The 23,162-nt window shown below is 48.5% G+C and overlaps 1 protein-coding gene across 2 annotated transcripts in view; it reads right to left on the reverse strand.

Moving 5' to 3' along the window:
• Positions 1–23,162, reverse strand: part of NAV2 (neuron navigator 2) — a 363,747-nt gene that overhangs the window by 55,389 nt on the left and 285,196 nt on the right. For both annotated transcript variants that reach the window (XM_090263202.1, XM_090263193.1), the window contains 5 exons: positions 14,507–14,645; positions 6,418–6,709; positions 4,971–5,673; positions 1,646–2,113; positions 896–961 (listed from right to left, as the gene is read on the reverse strand). In XM_090263202.1, the coding sequence (XP_090119328.1) occupies positions 896–961; positions 1,646–2,113; positions 4,971–5,673; positions 6,418–6,709; positions 14,507–14,645 (1,668 nt within the window). The remainder of the gene's footprint in view (positions 1–895; positions 962–1,645; positions 2,114–4,970; positions 5,674–6,417; positions 6,710–14,506; positions 14,646–23,162) is intronic.

The raw sequence follows: 23,162 nt of genomic DNA on the forward strand, positions 1-23,162 counted from the left end.
TAAGTGAATTCCAGGTCCCTCTCAGTTTCTGCAGTCCTTATTGGATGTAGCTAAGAGCCGAGCTCTGGGCCTGAGTCGGGGCATGTTACAACTTGCTGGCTGATAAAGTCAAGGCATTTGGATTTCTAAAGAACAAGGGTTTAAAGGCTTGGTCTGTGAGTCTGACAAAAACATTTTGCTGTTGATGGGGTGAAGAGGGTTTTCATTAATTTTTTTTTCTATCAAGAAACAACATCTGTTTGTTATGTTTGGCCAAGCCAGGGCTCCCCCACAAATCTGAGGTCAATATCCATCTCAGAGGCTAACCCACGGGATAGCTGGGGGCAGACAAGCCTCTTCATTGATGAAGTCCCAATGCTTCGCATATTCTTTCTCATTATTGTTACAGGAAATGGGCACACAGAACAGAGCAGCCTGCAAAACGCAAGGGGCTGAACTGCAGCGAAGGACTTTGAAAGGGAGAAGAGCCAGCTGCGTGGGGAGTGGAGGGGGTGGGAGACAAAGGTGAGGGCCAAGCTGCTCAGTGGGTGGTAGGTCATTTCTGGGCTTGGGGCGGGAGGGGAGGGAGGAGGGGGCAAGGGTGGGAAGCGGGAGCATGCCACAGGAAGGCTGAGATGCAAGTGAGAGCTTCTGCCGCCCCAGTTCGAGTGGCAGGTTTGAGGTCCCTTCACAAGCTGGGAAGGGGTGGGGGCCGGCCCTACCCCACCTCTCCCGGGGCTTCAGTGGATAGCGGAACAGACCCTCACTGGCATGTCTGGGGGTCACATACTACACCGGAGCCACAAACACAAGCGGAAGCCTCAGGCCAACAGCCTCACACAAAACATCTGGCTTGACACAGATGGGCAGAGGAACCTAGAGGCTCGGTGGGGTCTCCGGCCTGCAATGTCATTACCTGTCCTGTTTCCTGGGCAAAGTACTTCTGCAGAACTTAGGGCTAGCGGCGGGGGAAGAGAGAGGGCTAGAAGTCCAGGCAAGTAGAAAAGAAGAGAAGGAACGTTAGATTGGAAGAGAGGGGAGGAGTTGTAAAAATACAGTGACTTTTCTCATTCCCAGTGCTGATCCCTGGCTTTCTTTCTTCCCAATGGACACATCACTACTGAAGTGAAATCTGGAGCTCTGGGGTTGGTTTAGGTTTCTTGACCTCCTCTCACTGGCCAGCAGCCCTTCAGTGTGTGTGTGGGGGGTGTGGCGTGGGGTTGGGAGGTTCACCATGATGACCACCAAATTGATCCCGCTGCCTAAGGAACATCGTACCACACACCCCAATGCAGCCAGCCACCCACTCTGCCTGCACAATTACAAGGGGAGGGGGAAAGAAGCCAACTAATGAACAAATAGAATAAAATGGAAGGATTTCAAAGGTGGAATGCCATTTCAAGTGGATGCATTAAATCTGCCCCCAAGAGACTTCCAGCAGCTCCATGCACTGAGACTAACTAACCACGATGAAAAAGATAACAGGAAGCAGAGCGGAGCTTAATTCCATCCCAAACTGGCTTTCCTAGGAAGGACGCAGGTGATAAGGAAGAGAGAAATCTCCCAGGCAAAGGTGAACTAACAGCTGGGATTCCTAACATAATCCTTTGTCTCTTAAAAAGGTGTCTTTTGGAAAGAGACAGGCAGCCAAAGGCACATCACCAACCTTTCTGACAGTGTGGTCTTCACACTGTTGGTTCTCACAAAGGGAGTCAGGGAGTCATCCTTAGAGGAGGCGACGAGGCCCGTGGAGGAATTGTGACTCGGGCCCCCTCCACTGCTGAGGGAGATGTCAATGGACTCACAGCTGGTGTGGAGGCTGCTGACGGACTGGAAGCCCAGGCCGTCCTTGCTAACTGCTGAGGAGCTGCTGGCATTGGTGCCCCAGGTGAGGCTGTTGGAGGGGCCCGAGTGCGCCGAGCTGGGGCTGGAAGCTAGAGGAGACTGGTTGATGTCCACATTCTTACTGTAGAGAGGACTGCTGCTCCCGCTGCTCAGGATGCCGCTGCCTGAGGGGGACTCTAAGTTACCTGGCTGGGTCAAGGTGGCATGAGGATTGGAGATGACCACCGAATTTTTCATGTTTTCAGCTGTGGCGATGGGCACTTGCTTGCTAGGCTTCCCACCAAAGAGTCTGTGAAGAGACAAAGGGTTGTTTGGGTTGAACACCCAGAGCTCCGAGCTGTTGAAGTGGGGTGGGTGGGGCACAGGTACAGGAGCCATGGGAGTCCCTGGGGGGAGACAGTCACTTCTACTGAAATGGCTATGGGCGTTCCATCGGGACAGGCCAGCGGGACACTGGTGTGTAACAGGTTCCAGCTTCCGGTTCTACACTGCAGCTGAGACCCTGGCTATATCTGAGCCAAAGGGCAATGGGGAATAATTTTCTATAGGACTATCCATGCTGGTCCAAGATCTTGCCTCCCTTTCTTTCCATGAACAGAGTAGCTAGAAAATTGCCCTGGCCCAGGAAACATCTAGAAGGAAAAGAGCTATCTTCATTATCTTTGTATCCATGACTCCGGGCACAAAGCAGGCAGTCAGTTTATGACAGTTCAGCTCCAGGCATTTGGTCAATCTGATCTCTAAGCTCAACATGTAGGATCAAGAACCTGAATCTAGATCTGGATGGGGCCTGGGGAAAGTTATCTTCACAGACTTATCTTTTAGTGAAAGCCCTACCTGAAAGGTGTGTCTTTGTGCCCAGAGTGCCAGTACTACCCCTTAATGTACACAGAAACCTCGCTGAGTTCACAAGACATTAGGCCAGACAAACGGTGTGAACTGTCTCTGATAGATACACAGAAATGCCATTCCATGTCATCCCCCCTGCTCATGACCAAAAAATGAGCTGTCAGAATACATGGGCAGAAGGATACCTGGTAGAGTGGCAGGATGGTCTTAGAGCAGTACATGCTCTAGTAATGCATGAAAGTCCATTCACTGAAACTCTGGTGGAATGGATATCTCTGCAAAGTGACGAAGACACTGACAGGCAGATGGCCTTTCCCCAGGCTGCCCAGTGGTGTGAGTTTGATTTCTGTCTTCTCATAACAGTCCTTACAAATCTCAGTTCTTGTAAAAACAACCAACCAACCGATCACATACTCAATCCTCACTACAGTATCTGGTAACAGATGAGAAACACTTTTGCCTGGTGACAATCAGAGAATGGAAATATCCTATTGTTGAATCTTGGCTCTAGAATGCTTACACTCTTCCAGTCACGGGACCTCACTACATCAAGGGCCAATTCACCCCAGTGCCAAGCACTTTCAATTAGAAAACAAAAGCCTGATCCATCTTCTTCACTTTTATTCATTGTTCCTAATCCTGCTACGTGTAAAGACACAGAAAAAGACCAACTTCTTTGTTGAAGAGTTATTACATTTTACCTAAGATCTGTCTTTTCCATACTAAGGCACAATTTTAAAAAAACCACCTGCCCTGGCTGGTATGGCTCAGTGGATTGAGCGCGGCCTGCGAACCAAGGGGTCGCCAGTTCGATTCACAGTCAGGGCACATGCCTGGGTTGCGGGCTAGGTCCCTAGTTGGGGGCACATAAGAGGCAACCACACATTACTGTTTCTCTCCTTCTCTTTCTCCTTCCTCTGTCTCTAAAAACAAATAAATAAAATTTTTACAAAAATTAAATATAAAAAAAATTTTAAAAACCACCTTAACCATTTATAAAAACGTAATTGCCAGGAATTGAATGAAAGGTGTTCAATGTAGAAACTCAGAAAATGCATGCATTTTCAAGTATTCTGTTACACTAGCCTAGGGGGCTAGTCAAATGCCTTTGTAGTTACTGAAGGAAATCTATTAATACCAAAGAATGAATATTACATATAATACTTGAGGCAAGAAACAGAAAATTTTCATTTACAAGGCAATCTGGTAAAACAACAAAGAACAGCCCAATAGGACCTTCCCTTGAAAAAATAATCATTACTGAAATTCTAATATTCAAGTCTAGACAAAGAACAGTGAATTGCTTCATTACACCTTTCATGTGGAATGCTTCTTCTGAAGTCTCTTCAAACATTCCGATTCATCCCCAAATATGTCCATGTGCACATAATTTTGATTTTTTTCACTGCATGGTTTGCTATCCTTGGATTTATTCTTTCCTATGATAAGAAATTTCCTGAGAGGCTAGAATAAGCTCTGTCCTATGCACGTGAAGTTTAAGAAAGGTCCAGTGGATATGGATGTTATAATGAGATACTACAAACAGGCAAAAGCTGTAGAAATTTAAAAGAAAGCTTAAGAAAAAAAAGCGAATAATATTTTCATGTAAAAATTTTCACCCAGTGTGGAAATGTGAGAAAATGCCTTTTTAAGGTAATAGGAAATCAATTTCTTTTTCAGAAATACTTCTGCTTTAAGAGGTTGTCTTATTTTATTTTTTTTTAAGGAAGCTAAAATTTCAGAGACCAATTTGGAATTATGCATGCAGTTATAAATAAATATGTGGAGAATATTGAACTCTTTGGAAAAAAGATCTGGCCAAGATCACTATCTAGCATAATGACGAGGAATCTCAGCCACAGAATTAACAAGACAAGAAAATATACTGTCTGCTTTCCCTGGGCTACCTATCCAGATCTGGATGGTAGCTAACTTTTATTGACTACTTACTATGGGCCAGATAACAGCTACATAGATTAATCTTCACATGAACTGTCAGGTAGGTATCAGTATCCCCATTTTACAGATGAGAAAACTGAGGCACAACTGTTAAGAAAGTTTACATGGTGGTTAATTAAGGGGAAACCAAGATTTGAACTCAGGATGACGGATTACAGAAGCTTATGATTTTCACCCTAACATGGAAAAATAATCAGTTGACTGCAAAATTGCTGGCAGCATCTGACCAAACAGAGGAGAACACAGAGGCTGCTTTAACTAAGAAACAGGAACTTATTGATTATCCAGGGCACCATTCCATATATTCCAGTTCTGCTTAGTGCCATTTACTCACTTACCTGCGGAGCGTGGGAGAAGCCACATCAGGGTACTTGGCCCCTGGCTGGAGAGTGGCCTGAGCTGCGCTGGACACAGGCTGGGCTGCCGGGTTCACCTTCACTGAGTTACAGGAAGCCACGCTCTCATTGTCTGATGAGATGCCTTTCTCCTTATCCGTCTGGTTGACGAGGCCTGGCAGAGAGCTCCCTAGGGCCGTTTTGGAAGGCTCCCTCAGCTTGGGCACCGGCAGGCCGGCTGACTTGCTGCTGATGTTGGAATCTATGCTGCTAGTACTAGATCGGTTCCCAGCCCCATTCCGGCTGGTGGTCTTACTGGGCCTTGGCAAACTCCGGTACTGCAGGTTTGTCCGGGAGCTGAGAGACAAATACCCATCGTCCTGATTCTGAGCCCCGTCCATGCTTGTCTTCCGACCAGTAGCCCGACCGACGAGTGCAGACGACTTTGGGATTTTGCCCAGCGTGGCTGACCTGCTGGTGACAGTGGCCCCACTGGCTGTGATCATGGCCAGACCGGCAGCCGAGCCACTCTGTTTCTTGAATCCAAAGCTGTTGGCATTGGCAGTGGGCGTCCGGGAGCTACTGGGGAGGGGCTTTTTGGACTCATCCCCGCTGCTGCGGCCTGCATCGGACGGGGAGCGCTTCACCTGGGAGGCTTTGGGAGACAGCCTTCCTTTCTCGGACACCTTTGCATCGTCAGTTTTTCCTGAGAGAGAAATCAGCAAGGTTAACCTGCAAACCAAGAAGCCAGCTCATCCAGTTCAGTCTGTTTAAAATCCTCCCCTCCTCCAAAGAACTGGTTCACATTCTCCTCGGGGAGAGCAGTACCCTTGGGAGGCAGAGGAAAGAGCTTTTCATAAAGACACTCTAGTCTACTACTGTCACTGTGAGCCTTTTAGATGTCAATGATTTTACTCATTAGCAAAACAATCTAAATTTACCCAGAATAAAGCAAAGCCAGCCAATCACTGACATGTCTGGGGAAGAGATCTGACTTTGACTGAACTTTCTTTCTCTGCCCATGAAAAAGATGTTCCTAACATTTATAGGAGGTACCCTTAACTTCCTGCAAAAACACCTCCCCTCTTTACACACATCCCTGAATCATGGAAAACATCAACTCCACATACCCACATCTTATACACACACACACCCTTGAGTGTGGCTCTTACCCAGCACACAGTTACCCCAGTTTAATGCAGCCTTAACCGTGGAACCATCTTCAGACTTTAAAAGCTTTAACAGATATTCCCACTTGGAAAAAGGAAGAGATGCGAACTTTTCTGAAAGCTGGTTATTAGCAGAGTCTACACCCTAAGAACAAATACCTTGGCATTTACGGGACTTAGAAAGCAAAACAAAAAAAATAATAATTTCTTGCTAGAGTGACTAAGGTTTTGGTTTTGGAACTCACACCTGTGGATGTAAGATGGCGTGTCCTCTTACTCACCTGTTCCTGGGGTCTTCAGCGTGCCCGCCGGGGCAGTTGGCTTTGTCCTTGGCACGGTGATGCCCACCTGAGCTGTCATGCCTCGCCGCCATGAGCCCGTCTGGGAGATGACGGGGTTCTTCTTGCCCGACGTGCTTTTGTCGGACTCGTCAGACACGTCCGAGGGGTTCCGCCTCCACTTTGACCCCGGCTCCATCTTTATGCCGCTGTCTGACCCTCCATCGGACTTCTTGACATCATCGCCCGACCAGAGGGAATTCCTCTCCACCTGTGAGTGCTTCTCTGCGTCCGTCTGTGGGTGAGACTCTGAATTAGTCCCTCCCAAATCCCAGGTTAGAGAGACCCTCGCCACAGAGCAAAAATGCCAATGCACTGGATGAATTAAGAGAAAAAGAATAACTACTTGAAAATGTTCGGGCCTTTGTACTTGGGTTATCTTACTAGAAGAGTGCCTGGTGTTTTGGGTCCAAGGAAAGTAAAGAATATAACTATGTCCTAGAAAGGAGTGAGGGAGAAGAGTAAAAGGGGCCAGAGGAGCAAGAGGGAAGGAGCCCCATGGAGAACCATGAGCAGATGCAGACGTGGCGAGAATTCAGCCACCAACCCTCTGCCACTTGGTGACAAACCCCCTCTAACTCAGTCGGCCTGATCTCTAGCCAGCATCCAGCATCCAGCCTCCCGCCTGTCTTTCTTTGTTCTTCTGTCTCCCTGTCTCTCCACTGGCAGCGTGATCTTAGCTTCTAGCACAGCGCCACCGTCTAACACTCGGAGCCAGTGAGCGAGCAAGTGAGGGTGGCTGCTAGTTCCACTCTCGGGGAGGGAGAGGGGCTGAGAGGAAAACATATCCTCAAAAGCCACTTCCCCCCAATGCTAAAAGCCAGCGGGTGCCTGCTCCTACCCCAGCCCTGTTTATATGCCACACCGCTTTGCTCTTCTTGTGGGATTTTGTTCAGACAAGGCATATAATGAGCCAGCTTTCTTTGGAAGAGCCTTGACCTGCTGGCCACGGAACCCAGGAGGGGACAGAAGTGCGATGTTAATGATTGGCTGCGGCAGAAGCTAACAAGAATGCCTCCAGGGCCTCCCTCAAGGGTGGGGCCAGTCCAAGGAGATGCCAGCCTGCCAGCCGGGAGAAGCCAGGCAGAGAATGGGGAAGGGAGGTCAGCACCACTTGAGAGGGGCTGTACAAAGAAATAAGTCTCTTCCTTGCTATACTTAACTACCTAGAATGAGTATCATCAGCAAGGTAGGAAATCAAAATGATCCGCTGGCCAGAACCTGGCCTAATGCCTGTCCTCCAGGACGAGTACGAACACCTTCCTCCATGAAAGACACTGTCTGGGTGTCTAAACACAGACACGCAGCCCACGTTCAGTTGTTCCTCTGTCGCCACCACGGACTCTTTTTCTCTCCACCCCTTCACCCTGATGAATTCCACTCATCCATGACATCCTCCTGTGGGTGCCTTCACGTGTTTGGTCATTCCTCAGGCACACACTGAGCTCCTGCTAGGTCCTAGGCTCCCGAGGTGTGAAGAGGACAGAAGCGCTCCCCAACCGTGGGAAGCTCATTGTTCAACTGTGGTGAGGGACACAGAAAGAGGGCTTCTCACGTCTGAGCACTGAGCAGGAGCCCCGTCAAGGCTTGGTGAATAAATGAGTGAACAAATGAACACAGGCATTTCCAGCAACAGCACATTTTAACAAAAGGATGCCCTCTGATCCCGGCCACCCCCTGGTTGAAAAGGGTCAGTACGTACATAGTACTGTCCTCACCTCAGTGTTACAGAGGAGTGGAAATAAAAGTTACCCACTCCTGCCCTGACTAACATGGCTCACTTGGTTGAGTGCCATCCCGGAAAGCTAAAGGTCGCTGGTTCGATTCCTAGTCAGGGTTCTTCAATGCTCACTCTTTGCCAGGCACCGTGGAAGGTCTGGGGATCTGTGAGAAAGATTGGTTCCCACCACTCCTGGAGTTTACAATTCAGCAAAAGGGGCAGAGATGGAATAAATAAGTACAAGTAAAGAAGTAATTGTGAATGGTAAGGAACGTTATAAGGAAAAGGACAAGGAACCTGAGATAGAAATATAGGCACTGATGTAATTTAGATTATGATAATGGGGGAGGGGTCAGTGGGGAGGTAAGACCTTTTTGAAGAAGTGCCCTAAAGAATGAGAAGGGCCCTGGTTAGTGTGGCTCAGTGAATTGAGGCTGGCCTGCAAACTGGGGGGTCACCAGTTCGATTCCCAGTTGGGGAGCACGCCTGGGTTGCGGGCTGGGTCCCTGGTAGGAGGTATGCGAGAGGCAACCACACATTGGTGTTTCTCTCCCTCTCCCCTTTCTAAAAATAAAATCTTAAAAAAAAAAAGGATGAGAAGAAACATATTAAGAGAAGAGTTTAGGGAAGAGTGTGGGCCAAGGCCTGAGGCAGGAAAGAGGGTGGCTTGGGAAGCAATCACCCCACAAATATTTAGTTCAGGCCACTACCTGCCAGGCAAGCATTGGGTCACTGGGGATACTACAATGAACAAGAACAAGTACACATCATTAATATCCCATCCAAGTACATTTTAACAGTTTCTAATACACTCTAAGACATACAGAAAAGTTAGCACATACCGCATCCTGGGTTACTGCATCCGTTCTTTTAATATTCATTCCTATGCCTTATTTACCCCAAATTGTAGTGGTGCTAATAGCAGTAACGGTTAACAACAAAATTTATTAAGCACTTACCATGTGTTAGGCACTGGGCTAAAGTGTTTTGCCTGCATCACTTAATTTAATCCTCACCAAAACTGAGGAAGTTACAGTTCATAAGACTCAATTTTACATGAGAAAACAAACTGAGGCACAGAATGGAAAAGAAAAGCGTCCAAGATCACATAGTGAGGCTGTGGAGGGGCCAGGGTCCCGGGGAGTCCACATCTTATCTCCTTTAAGCCATGCTGCCTTCCCGGGAATGAGCCCCAGGGCAATGAGACATTTCTGCTTGCCCAGCGGCTCCTGACACAGTCCCAACACCCAGCAGAGGCTCTTTCCACATTGGCTGGCTGGTTGTTCCCCAGCTCCAACCCCAGAGCAGCTCCAGCCCAGCCTCTGGGTGGGACCCCAGAGCTCCAGTTCCCCCTGAGGTAGAGAGAGTGCACATGGCCTTGGCTCAGGACTATGGCTTGAATCCCCCCTCTGGAAAGAACAAGGACCCCCACAACTCGGACCAGGGCAGCAGCCTTCCCAGCGCTACTCCGCTCAGTGGGCATCTGCCTGGGACATCACTGGCTTTAAGTTCCTATCTCCTTAGCAAACCCTTTGGGAGGCATGCGCCAGATCATAGGGTGGCACCACGAGGGATCAAAAGATGAACAAGCCCCCGCCTCTCTGTTCCCAGGGCTTACAACACAAGGCCAGCAGGCTGGCCACATGGGGATCCAGAGCTGTACCCTCCCCTTGGCCCTCAATGCCTCTGTCAGCTGTTCTCATCTCATATGGCACCTAATTTTGAAAGGATTTTCCTATTGCCCCTACCATTTACTCATTCAACACCCACGAGGAAGGTGGGAGAGTAGCCATACAGGAGAGAGGAGAGGGCCTGGGAGATTGGGGAGTTCACGACCAAGGGCCCAGGTTCAGCATGGACTGCAGAAGCCAACCCTCTGTGAATGAGAGGGTGGAACCAAGGTGGGGCCGGAGCAGTGAGGTGGAGGCCACATGGCATGATGTGGGGGGAAGACATGGGCTTGGAATCTGACAGACTGAGTTCAAGTATTGGGTGCTGCCGTTCCTTTGCTGTGTGTGGCCCCGGAGGGTTCAGAGAGATCATTATCTTGTATACAAAATGGGGGTGATCATAGATGGGTGTCTTAGAGAGCCGGCTGATACAGACTCAATGAACTAAATGTGGAAGGACTCAATAAACCCCCTCACCTCTGAAAACCCCCAGCACTTTAGCATTTATCCCATTTTTGTCTTGTATTAAGTGTGAAAAGGGCACTTGTCTTTCCTGCTGTTGGGCCACAAGCCTCTGGAAGTCAAGCCACAAGCCTCTGGAAGTCAAGGGCACTGCCCTCTTCATGCCCACATCCCCTGCAGATCAAGAGGCTAAACCAGCTGGGGTCTGAGCCCCTGTCATAGCAGAAAAATGATCAGCATTATCACCATGCCCTGCCACTCTTCTCCCCGGCACTGCGTCCCTCGAGCTCGCTCACTCAATCAATCCGCTGAGCCTGTATCATCCGCATTTCACAGACCAGGTGTAAAGAGCAAAAGTAACTTGCCTGAAGGCACAAGCAGCAGCAACCAAGCGACTGGGCAGAAGCAGTGCCCCTCCCCGCCTCCAGCCAAACCCTATCCCTATGTCCACAGGGACATCCAGAGAACGTCCAGAGCACTCCAGGCTCACTGATGGCCACACAGGTCAGGAATCCTTGCCACAGAATTCATAAGTTTATTGCCTTGAGTAGCAAAGAATAAATGCACATGGCATTATCTATCTCCCCCCACCCTGTATACCTCCTTAAAAAATTTCAGAGAAATAAGAGAAATCTTGAATCGTGCCTCTTTGCATCTCAGCACCTGACATGGAACCTTCCACAGAACTGAGAGGAATCACTGAACGACTGAGGACAGGAGCGGGCAGATGAACACTTGGGCAGAGATGTGTCTGGTAAAGTCCCCAGGAGCCAAGAACACTGTCCTCAAAATAAAATGCTGCAAAATATAAGGTGAATTGCTTTGAAACAACAAATAAAATATATTAAGAACACAGTCAGCTTTAATTACTGACATGAATGGAGGAGGGAGGCAGAGGGACAGTAACCCAGAGGGAGTTAGGTCACTAACGGCACCGGGAGAGTGTGCAGATAAAGTATTTGCACGCATCCGCACCCGCACCCGCAGCTCACCCTTCAGAGCTCATTACCGTAATGTTACAGGCAGGAGGCAGAGGCTTGAAGAGGATGATTAGCTTATCCAAGGACATCACAGAGTGAGGAGCTCAACCCTGACTTCAGAGGCCACCCCTGCGACCTGACAGGTGACCTGGGCTGGCTCACCTCAAGCAGGGGGGGCTCTGCCCCCACTCGGAGAAACAGTGGGCGCGGCGGCCCGATGCTGAACATGGGCAGGTGTGCCTCACAAGGGCACGCGTGCATGCTCCTCCACATCTGCGGGGAAGACGGTCACTTACGGATGGGGCGGGGGGGACTTCCAGCTCCCAGGGATCGCTCCTCCGTTATGTGTCTCCTCTTTCAGTCAGCTAATAGAGGCTCCTCCTTCCGCTTTCCAGACCAGACTTCCTTGTTCCTCAGATGTACTTCCTTTTGGCTATTCCTCGGAGGCTTTTCAAATATGGAAACCTAGGCAGGTGACCTCTCCCCTAACCTGTTTTCCTGGTGACACGCTGAACTACTTCTCCCTGTCTTTCCATGACCCGCCTGGGGCGCTGTGTGCTACCCGTTCATCCAGGAGAAACCAGTATGTGATGAAACCCGTGTGAGCCCTGGAGAAGCCTTGGCAGCATGCATCTTCCCCCTGACTGATGCTGCTCAGAGGGGGGTAATGGCCCTTAGCGTTTCTCTGAGTGGTACAGGGGAGGAGGGGGGAGGCTGCCATTTACACAGATTCAAATATTTGAAGATGCTCCCTGGACAGGAACAAAGGGATGCCACTAAAAATCCATTTAAAGAAACCATCTCAACAGGAATCTTAAAAACTATTGGTGCCAAGTCTGTATTTTATTCCACTACCTACTTGGTTTGATTTTATTGAAATATTTAAAAGCAGGTAGTCTTATAGCAAAAACAACCCAATGAATATGAAACCCTTTAGGTCCTTTGAAATTAACTTTCTGATCGTGATCAAAAGGCACGTTTGTATTGTATTCCTGAACCTTTTCTCATGTGACCTGTGCCAGGTGGAAGCAAAGAGCTGGTGGTCCAAGAGGAGGGGACCCTGGCATGAACCAAACTCAAGAGTATCCGATAGGATATCACTTGTAAATTCTAGATGTTAACTCTGTATTGATGTGGAAAATAGATTCCAACTCTGACTTTGTAGGGAGGGAACAAAGACAAGAAGATTCTTCCCATACAGTGTTTTGTTGGCTCCATGTGTGTCTTAGGAGCAAGCCTGTTCCTACGTGGCAGGTAAACTAAACCTGATGGACCCTATCTGTTGATCCCTCTCTCTCTTCTTCACTCCCTTCCTCTCTGTCTCCCCTCCCTCCCTCAAGTACCTCCAATAACCTGCCTGCCCTCCAATTACAGACACCAGGGGATCAATTCCTTGGTTTCCCATTTTAGTATTTAAGGACATGTGGGAGCCAGTTGTTATCTGTTACATATATTAGGAAATTAGGATGAATCTCAGGGAAAAAAATTAAGTGTCCACTAGGAAAGGAAAAGTGGTGCCGGCGGAGACAGCTGGCAAATGGTAGGTGGTGAGGCCACGGGCGGCCTCGGCGATTCTGACTTGCGTCTAATTAGTGATTAAACAGTGATTACTCGGGGCCAGTGTGGCTTAGGGATTTTTTCTTCGGCTTCACAAACTTTTTTATTGAGGTGTAATATTCACACACTGAAGTAAATGATCATTAAGTATATAGCTTGAATGGATTTTACCAATTTAACATATATAACTATCACTCAGAAATCAAGATATAGAATATGATCAGCACCCCCTCCCCCCAAATCTTCATGTCCCTTTCATTTGGGTGATTTTAGTCCCCCTTAACCAACACCACAACCCATCCTCACTCTCCAACAATAATGAGAAGTTCTGGCTAAAATGAAAACTCAATCAGTCGCAAGCAAACCCAGAGGCAAAACCTAATAGATTCCACTAGTCAGGCAACGCATATTTCTGTGGGGCAGAATTACTCCCACACTCTGACGTATCCTGTCTCTAGCTCTGTCCTCAAAGACAAAATACCTTGAAAGCAGAGGGATTCCAAAGCAGTTCCTATCTGTGAGAAACAGTGAGAAAGAAAGTGGACGTGGAAGGGAATGAGCCGGCATGGAAGGGAGTGTGCGAAGGGGCAGTGGCAGTTCTGCCCCTCCCCAGGTGGCTCTGGGAGACTTTGTCTGATCAGACCTTCACATGGGTTCACCTGAGTCCAGCAGCTTCCGTGGGTGGGAGGGACCCATCATGAAAAAGACTATAGCTCACATATGTCGGTGCCATGATGGACGAATCCTTGTGCTGGTCAGACCCAAGTTGGGGACTAGTTGTGAGGATGGCACTTGGCTTTTCCACCAGTAAAATGGGTTTATTAGAACCAGCCTTTCCCTTCAACCACTAAGGAATGTCATGAGGGCAGGTGAATGGCCCTCCATGAAACTGCTTTGAAAGCAAATGTAATGCAGCACTATATTCAAAACAAAGTCTGAGAGTTTAAAGTAGGGGTTGAAAATCAGCATCTCAGGATAAGACAGCTGTGCACCCTTGGGTCCCCGTCTGAAGGGGGCAAACACTTGACTGTTGCCATCTGGAGAATATAGGCTCAAGGAGACAATATCTTCTGATTTTTTCAAGAGAAAGTGGAGACTCATTTTCATGTAAAATAACAGAATTTATCAAATTTGACATGGAATCCAGTTAAAAAGAAAACTAACGCTGTGGGCCTAATAAAACACGTTGTCAGGAGGATGGGATGCACTAGCCTCCCCATCCAGGGCTCCGAATCTTTGTTCCCACCCCATCGCTCCTAAGGAATCAGACCTGTGCCCGTGGAGGCTAAAAGGGAACACATACTCCAGGATAAGTATGGCCAGCTGAGTCCAGCAATCCATTTTTAATAAAACAGATTATAAAACTGAGGTCCAGGAAGGGAACGTGATGTAACCAAGGCCACCACAGGGAGGGTGGCAAGGCTGCCCCACTCCTATTTCCAGTGCCCTGCTGCCTGACCCCCTTGCCCTACAGGCAGAGGCCACAGTCGGGGGACAAAAGCACAGGCAGCACACAGGAGGTTGGGCTTCATCTCATGGAGCTGGGAACTCGGCTCACCCCAAATGGCCCCCTGGGCCCACAAGCCCAAAGCTGTCTGCTTGCAGGGCCTTTGGGAGAACCTGGGAGGGAGCCTGTTTCTTACCTGTACATCCAGGTTTTTGCGAGAGGAGGCAGGTGTGTTGGCATAGGAGCTGATGGAGGAGCTGGTGTTGATGTCATCAGTGCTGAGGTTGTCTATGGTGTCGCTGATCCCGCTGCTGACGGAGCTGCTGTCATCCCAGCTGCCAAGACAAACACACCCTGAGCACCAGAACCTCATGCTGCACCAGCTCAGGCTGACGGCACAGACAACTGCACACCATCCCGGAGGCTCCCTGTGTCATGAAGTCCGAGACAAAGCCCTTTGGCTTCTGACATGACTCATCTTCATGGGAGCCATCACTCTTGTTGTTTGGGACTGGCAGCTGGGCCAAGTGGCTGATGATACAGGCCTTCCCCACAAGGCTGGGTGCTTCCCCAAGTGGCTAAAGATGCTACCCACTTACTACCTCATCCTCAACGTCATGGTGGGAACTTCATAAAGTCATGGCTACTTCACAGGCCTCATGGCTGAGTAGGGGCAGCAGCTTTGGAGATTAGAGCTAAAGGCGGTGCAGAGAAAGATTCAGCAGTGGCACCCTCCTACGGGTCAGAGGAAGGAGGAAGAATTCTCACTGTGATACAAACGTGCTGGACTCCACTCCTGGATGAAATGCCAAAGGAATGAAAGCTGCAAAAGGCAGCAGGGACCTGCCAACTCTGTTGGCAGCTCTTAATTCTAATAATATCCCAGGATGCATCTAAAATAGAATGCTTCATTTCCCAACTCTCAAATCCACTGTGACCCCCCTCACCCTCGCCACCTCATGTCAAGGCAATGATTCTTCTTTTCCTCCTTACCATCTCCCAGCACCACCGGACATTTAAATCCACCTTCTGGTCCTGCCATCTCAACTTGTAATATATATCCCAATATGCTTCCCGCCAACCACCACCCCAGTTCAAAGCTGCTGTCAACTCTGCTTAGTTTCTGGCCAATAGGTCAGCTGGGCTCTGGGCTCTACTTCTAAACCAATCCATTCACTCCACAGCAACCGTATCTGAAACATAAATCAGGTCCTGCTGCTCCACTGTGAATATCCTCGGGCACTTAAAACCCAAACCCCTTACTCTGGCCTTCAAGACCCTCTGATCCGCCTCCCTCTTAAGTCCTGTCTCTCGCCAGCCTCTCCGTGGCTTGCTGACTCCAGCCACATGGGCTTCTGTTCCTCCTAAGCCAACAGGGCTTTCCATTAGTTGTCCCTTCTCCTGGATATTGTCCCTGCCTCCTCCTCACCTGAAGGGCAACCCCTCAGAAGGGCTTTCTTCCCTGGTCTCTCTGTGTCCAGTGCCACTCCTTCCCCCTACCCATTAAGCCTGCTGCATTTTCTCCTCTGGTTACAGCGTGGCAGGGACTTAGCCAGTGATTCAGACTCATGGGGCTGGACAGCAAACTTCCAACATTGCTCTGCTTGATCTGGAGGAAACAGCTAAGTGCGATTGTTTGTCTATTGTATAGGCAGAGAAACAGAGGCTTAGAAAGGCCAGAACACTAGTAAGAGGTGGAGCAGAATCTGGATCCAACCTCGATGACTCCAGAGTCACCTTCTTTTCGGTGAGGCCAGATGGCATTCCTGACGTCCATTTTCAGTGCACACGGGGACAGGACACGGCTCACTTCCCAGGAGGAAGCCAAGGCTGGTGAGGCGAGGCACCAGATTCCCCGTCATGCAGCGGGCGTGGTGAGGCCAGTCTCTACTCCTGGGGCTGCCTGGTAACAAAGCTCTGACTGAACCGCCTCACCCCGCCACTCAGCCTTCCATCCCCGTCTTGCCTGTGAAGCGGCAGCTTGATGCCTCAGAGATGCTGGGTGGCGGAGGACTGCCCCCCAATAACTCAGAAGAAGTTCTGGTTTGTTCCAGAAGCTTATAAGGTGCCTGCCTGAGTTCTGCGGACCAAGCAGGATGACAAAGGCTTAGTGAAAACCTGGTTTCATCCCTTTTCCCTTCAGCACTGCTATTAGGCTTCCAAAAGCCCACCTTTCCCATAAGGCTGAGAAATGTGTGACTGGTTCCCAAGTAGGGAGGATAAAGGCAGGAAGCCTGAGGGCTCAGAAGGGTTTGTTGTGGATGAAGTCACAGGGTCCTGAAGGTCCTGGGCTCCAGGGTCTTAGCAAACTTCACTCATGTGATTCCACTGTGTTGGCCGGGCTTCCATCTAGTTCTAAACCCTAACCACCCTCTGCCCTGAATTCCATGGTCTCACACTTTTGGATTTGTTTCTATACACTTACACAATTTTCTAGTTTTTCCCTGCAGAAAGGTCTGCTCTACCTTCCAAATCTGCACAGGGGCCTGCTTGGTGACAGCAGCTAAATGCATGTCCTGTGTCAGGCATCATGTCAGGTACTGTAAACATATTATACACATCTCCAGTCCTCGTATCATCCCTACAAAGTACCTATTATCCACCCCACTTGAGAAATGAAGAAATCAAGGCTGAAAGAACAAGTATCTTGACCAGTGTTTTTCAATCAATGCTGAAATTGGGTTTAAAACGCAAGACTGTCTAATTTCAGAACCTGCACGCCTCCTGGTCTGGGTCAGGCCGCCTTTCACAACAATGGCCATTCACGAAGAACCTCCCACGTGCAGTGTGGACTATCCAACACAGGCACATATTCTCACCAACTGTCCTATATACCCAGAGGCAGCTTTGCTTCTTAATGAGGCAACTGAGGTTATGAGGATCCTTGTCCAAGGTCACCAAAAATGCAGGGCAGAGCTGGGAGTGAAACGCTACCAGACCCTAAGCCACCTCTTCCTCAGCTACCACCTGCAGGGCAGCGCTGCAGTGACATCAACCTCACTTTGTGGGTCACCGCGCCTCCGTGTCCAAGCAGAGTTTGTGCTTATTAAATGCCTCCTGATCGAACGCATGCTCAGAGGAGAGATGGGGGCACATTCTGATGCCAAATCACCACCAGCACTGGACTAAAAGCCCAGCTCTCTCACCATGTCATTCTTTGACAAGTCACAACTGTGTGCCTCAGTTTTCTTAAGGGGTGACACCTGAGTGATACCACCGAGGCTGGGGAGAGAGTGACATAACAGAGGGCAAAGGACTCAACTCTCCTCTCACAATTAAATGAAGATCCCATGAGTCTTTAGTTGCATTGGCTCTCCAGAGTTAAGGACTGAATGTAGCTAGAATGTCCTATAAACTGATGAAGAAGAAAGCGGACTGATGGGAGAGGCATGGGACTGGTGGGGAGGAAGGACAGAAGTCAATAACAGATGCCCGTGAATCTGACCCCAGATTTTCTGCTTTGAAATTGTACCCGCTCTTCCCCGGTGGCCTTTCAACACCAGGACATGATTCCAGGGGGGCGTGGGGCACCGATCACACATGATTCAGCCCCTCGCTGCCCAGTGCATCGTGAGGCTTACCCCGAGTTTACAGGAAATCCTTGTAACTGAGCCAGCCCAGAAGGGGAGAAGCCAGTGATCTGTCCCATGGAAGTGTGGAAGTGGGGGAACCAGTGACCCCAAGGGAGGCCCATGCTGAACAAGAGCGGCTTCAGTGTCCCCTGGGCCCCCCCGGTGCCAGAACCCAAAGCTGTCCCCGCACTCGGAGAACCAGTCACGTCTCCTTCACATCTGCTTCTTTTGGGCCACTGCCAAGTCTATCCAGATAAAAAAAAATCACTTAGTTTCCACTTGCCTTTCCCCCTAAAACTCAGGGTCCGAATGGTCATGAGCCACCAGGATTAGGTCAGTCCCAAAATGTATTCCAAGAAAAACTAGTTCCACGAGGTGCTATGTGATAATGACGCCACCCTAACGAGGGAACATGGGATACACTGGCTCTTCTGTGTCCCTCGGAGACACCCATATTGTGCATGCACGTCTCAGCAGCTGTGAGGTCCTGCAAGGGTCCCGTTAGTGTCGCCTCGAATAGTATACGGCCACATGGGAGGCACTGAGAATGAAAACACCACTCGGAGAAAACGCAGCCCAAGCCTGCAGCTGTCCGCAGCCACCTCCCCTTCAGCGGCGGGGCAGGCAGGCAGGCAGCAGGGGGACACGGGGGCTGGAGGAATGAGGCACGTGGGTGCCTGTGCCTATAGCTGCACCTAAAGCCAGAGCCGCCCGGGACACCACACCATGCGAACGAACACATTGCTTTCCTTTGCTCAAAACTGGTCTGCTTAGGTTTTTTTGTTTTTTACCACTTGGTATACTTATGCTAACTAATGGGCAATTGCAGTTTGTTCGCAAAATGACTCCAGACCTGTGGCTGAGAGTCAGACAGGAAAAATGTGAAAAGCATGCAGAACCCAGTCAGGCAGCAAGGACATTAGTTGAGTCCAATCAAGTGGCAAAGGAAATTAGGTACAACCTGGCATGGGGTTCAGAAGTCCACTGACCCAAGTCGGGCGATAAATGTTGAAAGAGGTTACGAAAACTGATTACAAGTGGAACTTGAAAGAAACCCAGAGGATGTGTGTTTACTGTGTGGTGAAATGAAATTCCAGCTCGGACGCTTGAGGGACCCCAGTGACACGGCAGAAGGAACTACAGTGTTTACGGCTGTGGCTCTGGAGCAATCGTTCTGAAACATGAGTTGACCATTCCTGCATCTTGATCTTGAATATGACTGAGAAAAACCATAGGATGATCCCAGGCCCACCTGAGATGACAGACCTACTACTCTTAGTAGGAAGTAATCACTTTAAATCCTGGAAGGGTTTAAAAAAGGTGAAGAGAGATGATGAAGTAAATCATAAAATTTAATACTTAACTTTAGAACAGGAGTTCTCTGGTGGGATCATTGCTGTATATTCATAATATTTTAAAAAGTATATGACTTATTAGAGAATTTGAAAAAGCTTTGTGATTTTGATTTTAAATAAGCACTGATTTCTGACTTATGATTTTTAAGATAAAAGATTTGAAAATTGCATTCAGACTGTAAAAAGAATGGGAGTAGTTAAGATAATTTATGGACATTTGTAACTTTAATGGATTTGTAAGAGTGGTTTAAGTGCTTAGAAAGTTTCTGCTTGTTGGGCTGGGAGATCTCCCTGCCAGACACCTGACCAGCCTGAGGAAACATGGTATGTTAAACTTGTGAAAACAGTCTGAATTATTTAAGAAAACAATGAACCAAATTTGCACCCAGTACTGATTGTTTAAATCTAGTTTGTTAACTCTGAATTAAAAAATTACTAACCAAATAAGAAGTGGAAGTTATCTTAATGTATATAAAAACACCCGATTTGTAGATAATATTTGTAAGAAAACCTAGGTTTAAAAACAAAGACTTCAATAAATACTATAGTAAAACCTAACTAACTTAAAGAAGCTTTTCTGGGGGGACACCAAAAAGACACTTAGAAAGATATTAAAGGGGATCTCACTTTCTAAATGCATGATTTTTATATGAGTGACCAGTAGAATCAATGAACTTGAGAGAGTTTCCTCTCTTCACCACTTCCCCCCTCTCTGGTTTACCTGAGCTCTACACTGTGAGACTTCCAGAGCGAATCCAAAAACCTTAGCAGAAACAGCACTGTGTTGGACAGACTTGAGAAAAAAGCAGAAGAATCCCAGGGCCCCATCCAGACTCAGGTTCTATAATAGGAAACTAAAAGGGGTGTCGGACACACAGCTACTTTCCCTGCCTTTTAATTTTCAAGACAGCATAGTATGGATATGCCCTACAAATTCGTTGGCGGAGATATCTGGAGAAATGGCAAAGAAGATGCTTCCGTTGGTTCCTCACAATCCTCAGCACAAAAGCAGCGTTTCTAGGCCAGGTCACAGTCATTTACCTTTCTCGCTACTCAATGAAATGTCCTCCATCGATCCACTTGTGATACCCATGCCACAGAGGGAGCTATAAGTGATCAGATTTGAAAATCATGTTCATTTACTTTTAGCCATTGGTGGGAAGAAGGAATTCCGCCATACATTTGCTATTTTTTTCTCAAGACTCCTAAACTCAATATTTTTGGATCCTGAGCCGGGGGGTGGGGGGGCTTGAATTCTTTCATTCATTTCATCCAGTCAGCCAGCGCCCTCTGTGTGCCTGGCACCGGGCAAGGCAGTGGGGATGCAGTGATGATTCAGAGCTGTCCCTACCCTTGATTGCAGAGCCAGTGGATGTGACAGACGAGAACACGTGGTTCAGACACAAATAAAAACGTATAACAGGGAGGGGAGCAAAGGGCAGCATGTGGAAGGAAACTGCACTGGTTCCAGACACCATTTCTGTAGTCTTCGACACCCCTCCAGCCACCAGCCAAGTCCTAGCACAAGGCTACGGGTCTGGCAGCCCACCAAGGCTCTCTGCTGTGCTGCCCTCTCTTCCCAGGTATGGAAGTGGCGAAGGCAAGGACCAGAAGAGCCAGAAGAGCCAGCTGCGGCCTCCCTCGTACTGGTCACCTCTACTCTAGGCTCCAATCTCCTGTGCAAAGAGGGAGGTGGACAAAGCCGTCCCACAGCTTCCTTTCTAACAAATGTCCTGTGAGTTTAAGTTCAGAGAAAAAGTGGTACAGAGGCAAATGGACAGGCTGAAGGTCCTCCCCCCACCTCAGAGAATCTGCCTCTGTTAAGGAAAAGCTGCCGAACAGGTAACTGCATTTCCTAGTCTCTGGGTTTCTTCATGGCTGATTTTACCACTCAGGTTATTACTATTTTAAGCCCAGACAGTCTTTTAGATATTTGGAGTAGGTGCCAATATCTTAAACATAGGAGACAATTAGCTAGCCCTAAGTTGTATCTGCTCTCCCTAGACAGAGATATGCTTCCGAGCCTTTTCACTCGTATAGGCCGCCTGATTGGCCCTGCAATCAGAGTTTGCAAACTCTTGTACAGAGGCTTTCAATCCCCATTCACCATACAGTGTCTGCATCAGATCATACTATTTATCCACAAAGGCACAGGATGCCATCTCACCTAATATATATAGCCGCCATTGACGGTATTTCCCAAATGCCAGGGACCGTGTTGGGCACGTTACATGTATTATTCCACTCCCGTTTTCTTTGGAAGAAAAGGAGGCTTAGGGCCCAGAGCGAAAGCACTGGAACAATGGAACACAAACTAGGGTCTAATGGCCATATAGCCCTCTAGCTCATCAGAAAGAGAGTACAGAGATCAGCTTCGAAATCTCTGCCTGTTAACTAGCCTAATCACAGAAGAACCTCTACCTGCTGATGGCAACCAAGGACATCAAGAAGAGACCCCATCTTGGCCAAAACGGTATTTTAACCACAAGTGAGGCACTCAGGCCCTTGACTGTTTGCCTACTATCTCTTGGAGAAATACAGATGGGAAGGGAAAAGGATCTCCAAAAGTGACCAGAAAATCCATTCAAAACTGGAAGGGCCCATAAAACCAGGAGATCCAGTTTCAGAGTCTTGTAAGAGATGCTGACATCACCGTGTCAGGAATTCAAATACCACTCAGAGGGCTTAAAGCACAATTTCCACAGCCCGAGCACAAGCTATCTGCTGCTATGGGGAAACGCAGGTGAAAGAGTCATAAATTACCCCGGCTTCTCACACTCCCTGTTTTCCTCACTGTTGTGGGGAGTGAGCATTCCATGGAGCTGAGGAGGGAAACCTGCTTTCACCAGCCCCACCCCTAGAAAAACCACCTTTAATTTGGACAAATTTTTAATATCAAGCTCTTCTGGGAGGAGTTCGATGTAGCAGGTACTGTCATGGTCTTGAATTAATGTGCTATTATATTTAGAAATTCATCTCTCATGAAGCAAAAAGGCAAAACAGAATCCCAAGGTTAGAGGGACAACTGGACAGATTTTTCCCACTAGGATTTACACGCCCAGGCGTGAGGATTCCTGGCTTTCAGCAAGACTTGGACTCAGAGGAGTTTTAGAAGGTTCTGGAGGGTCATTACAGTTTTCAGATGGACTCCCTGTGAGATCACGTTGTTTATTCAAGGGAAAGACACGCTCACTGATGTCGTAAAAAAGTCAGATGGCAGATAATAGATTTGCTCTATGCTCATGAATAAGTTGGAGCAGGTTAGCAGAGATGAGTACTGGAACAAGTTCTGAAAAGCAATCTTCACAAAGCACGGCCCTCCTGACCCTCATTCCCCACCCCAAAGCCTCAGCCTGCTTCCAGAGGCCCTACCATCCTCAGAAACAGTCTGGGCTGGCCCCTGTCCCCTTTCTGCCTCCTTCCTGGTGACTCAATTTCTGCTGCTGCCACCAAGGGCTGTGTCCAGGCCTTACCTGCTGGCTTTTCCAGTTCTGTTCCAGAATCCCAGTAGAGCCCATTTACAGGGTTGCCGCCAAGTGCCCTCTGCCAGACAGCTGTATTCAGTTGCAAATGCCCAGACTGGTGGAACTTGTTTTCTGGCTATTGTTCAAGGCAATTGTTCCTTCCAAACCCCAGGGCCCAAGCTGGAATGAGATCCTTTGGTGTGGATGAGTGAGCAAGCCCAGCCAGAGGCTCTGCAGTAACCCCTGGGGAAGGGAAAGGGCTTGGCGACCTACAGTTCCCACCAGACAGGTATGTTAACTATTTCCTCCCCAGGAGGTTTTCTCAAGGGCATCCTCGCTAACCTCTACTGGGGCCTATTTTAAAAAACCCACTTGCCAAGAATGCAACAGGACGCCTGCAGAATCCTACTCTTCACTATCTGGTACTGATACTCACATACAATAACCAACTTTAACTGAAG

The sequence above is a fragment of the Furipterus horrens genome, unplaced genomic scaffold, assembly GCF_987537825.1.
Source record: "Furipterus horrens unplaced genomic scaffold, mFurHor1.1.pri manual_scaffold_2, whole genome shotgun sequence".
In the NCBI taxonomy this organism is placed as follows: domain Eukaryota; kingdom Metazoa; phylum Chordata; class Mammalia; order Chiroptera; family Furipteridae; genus Furipterus; species Furipterus horrens.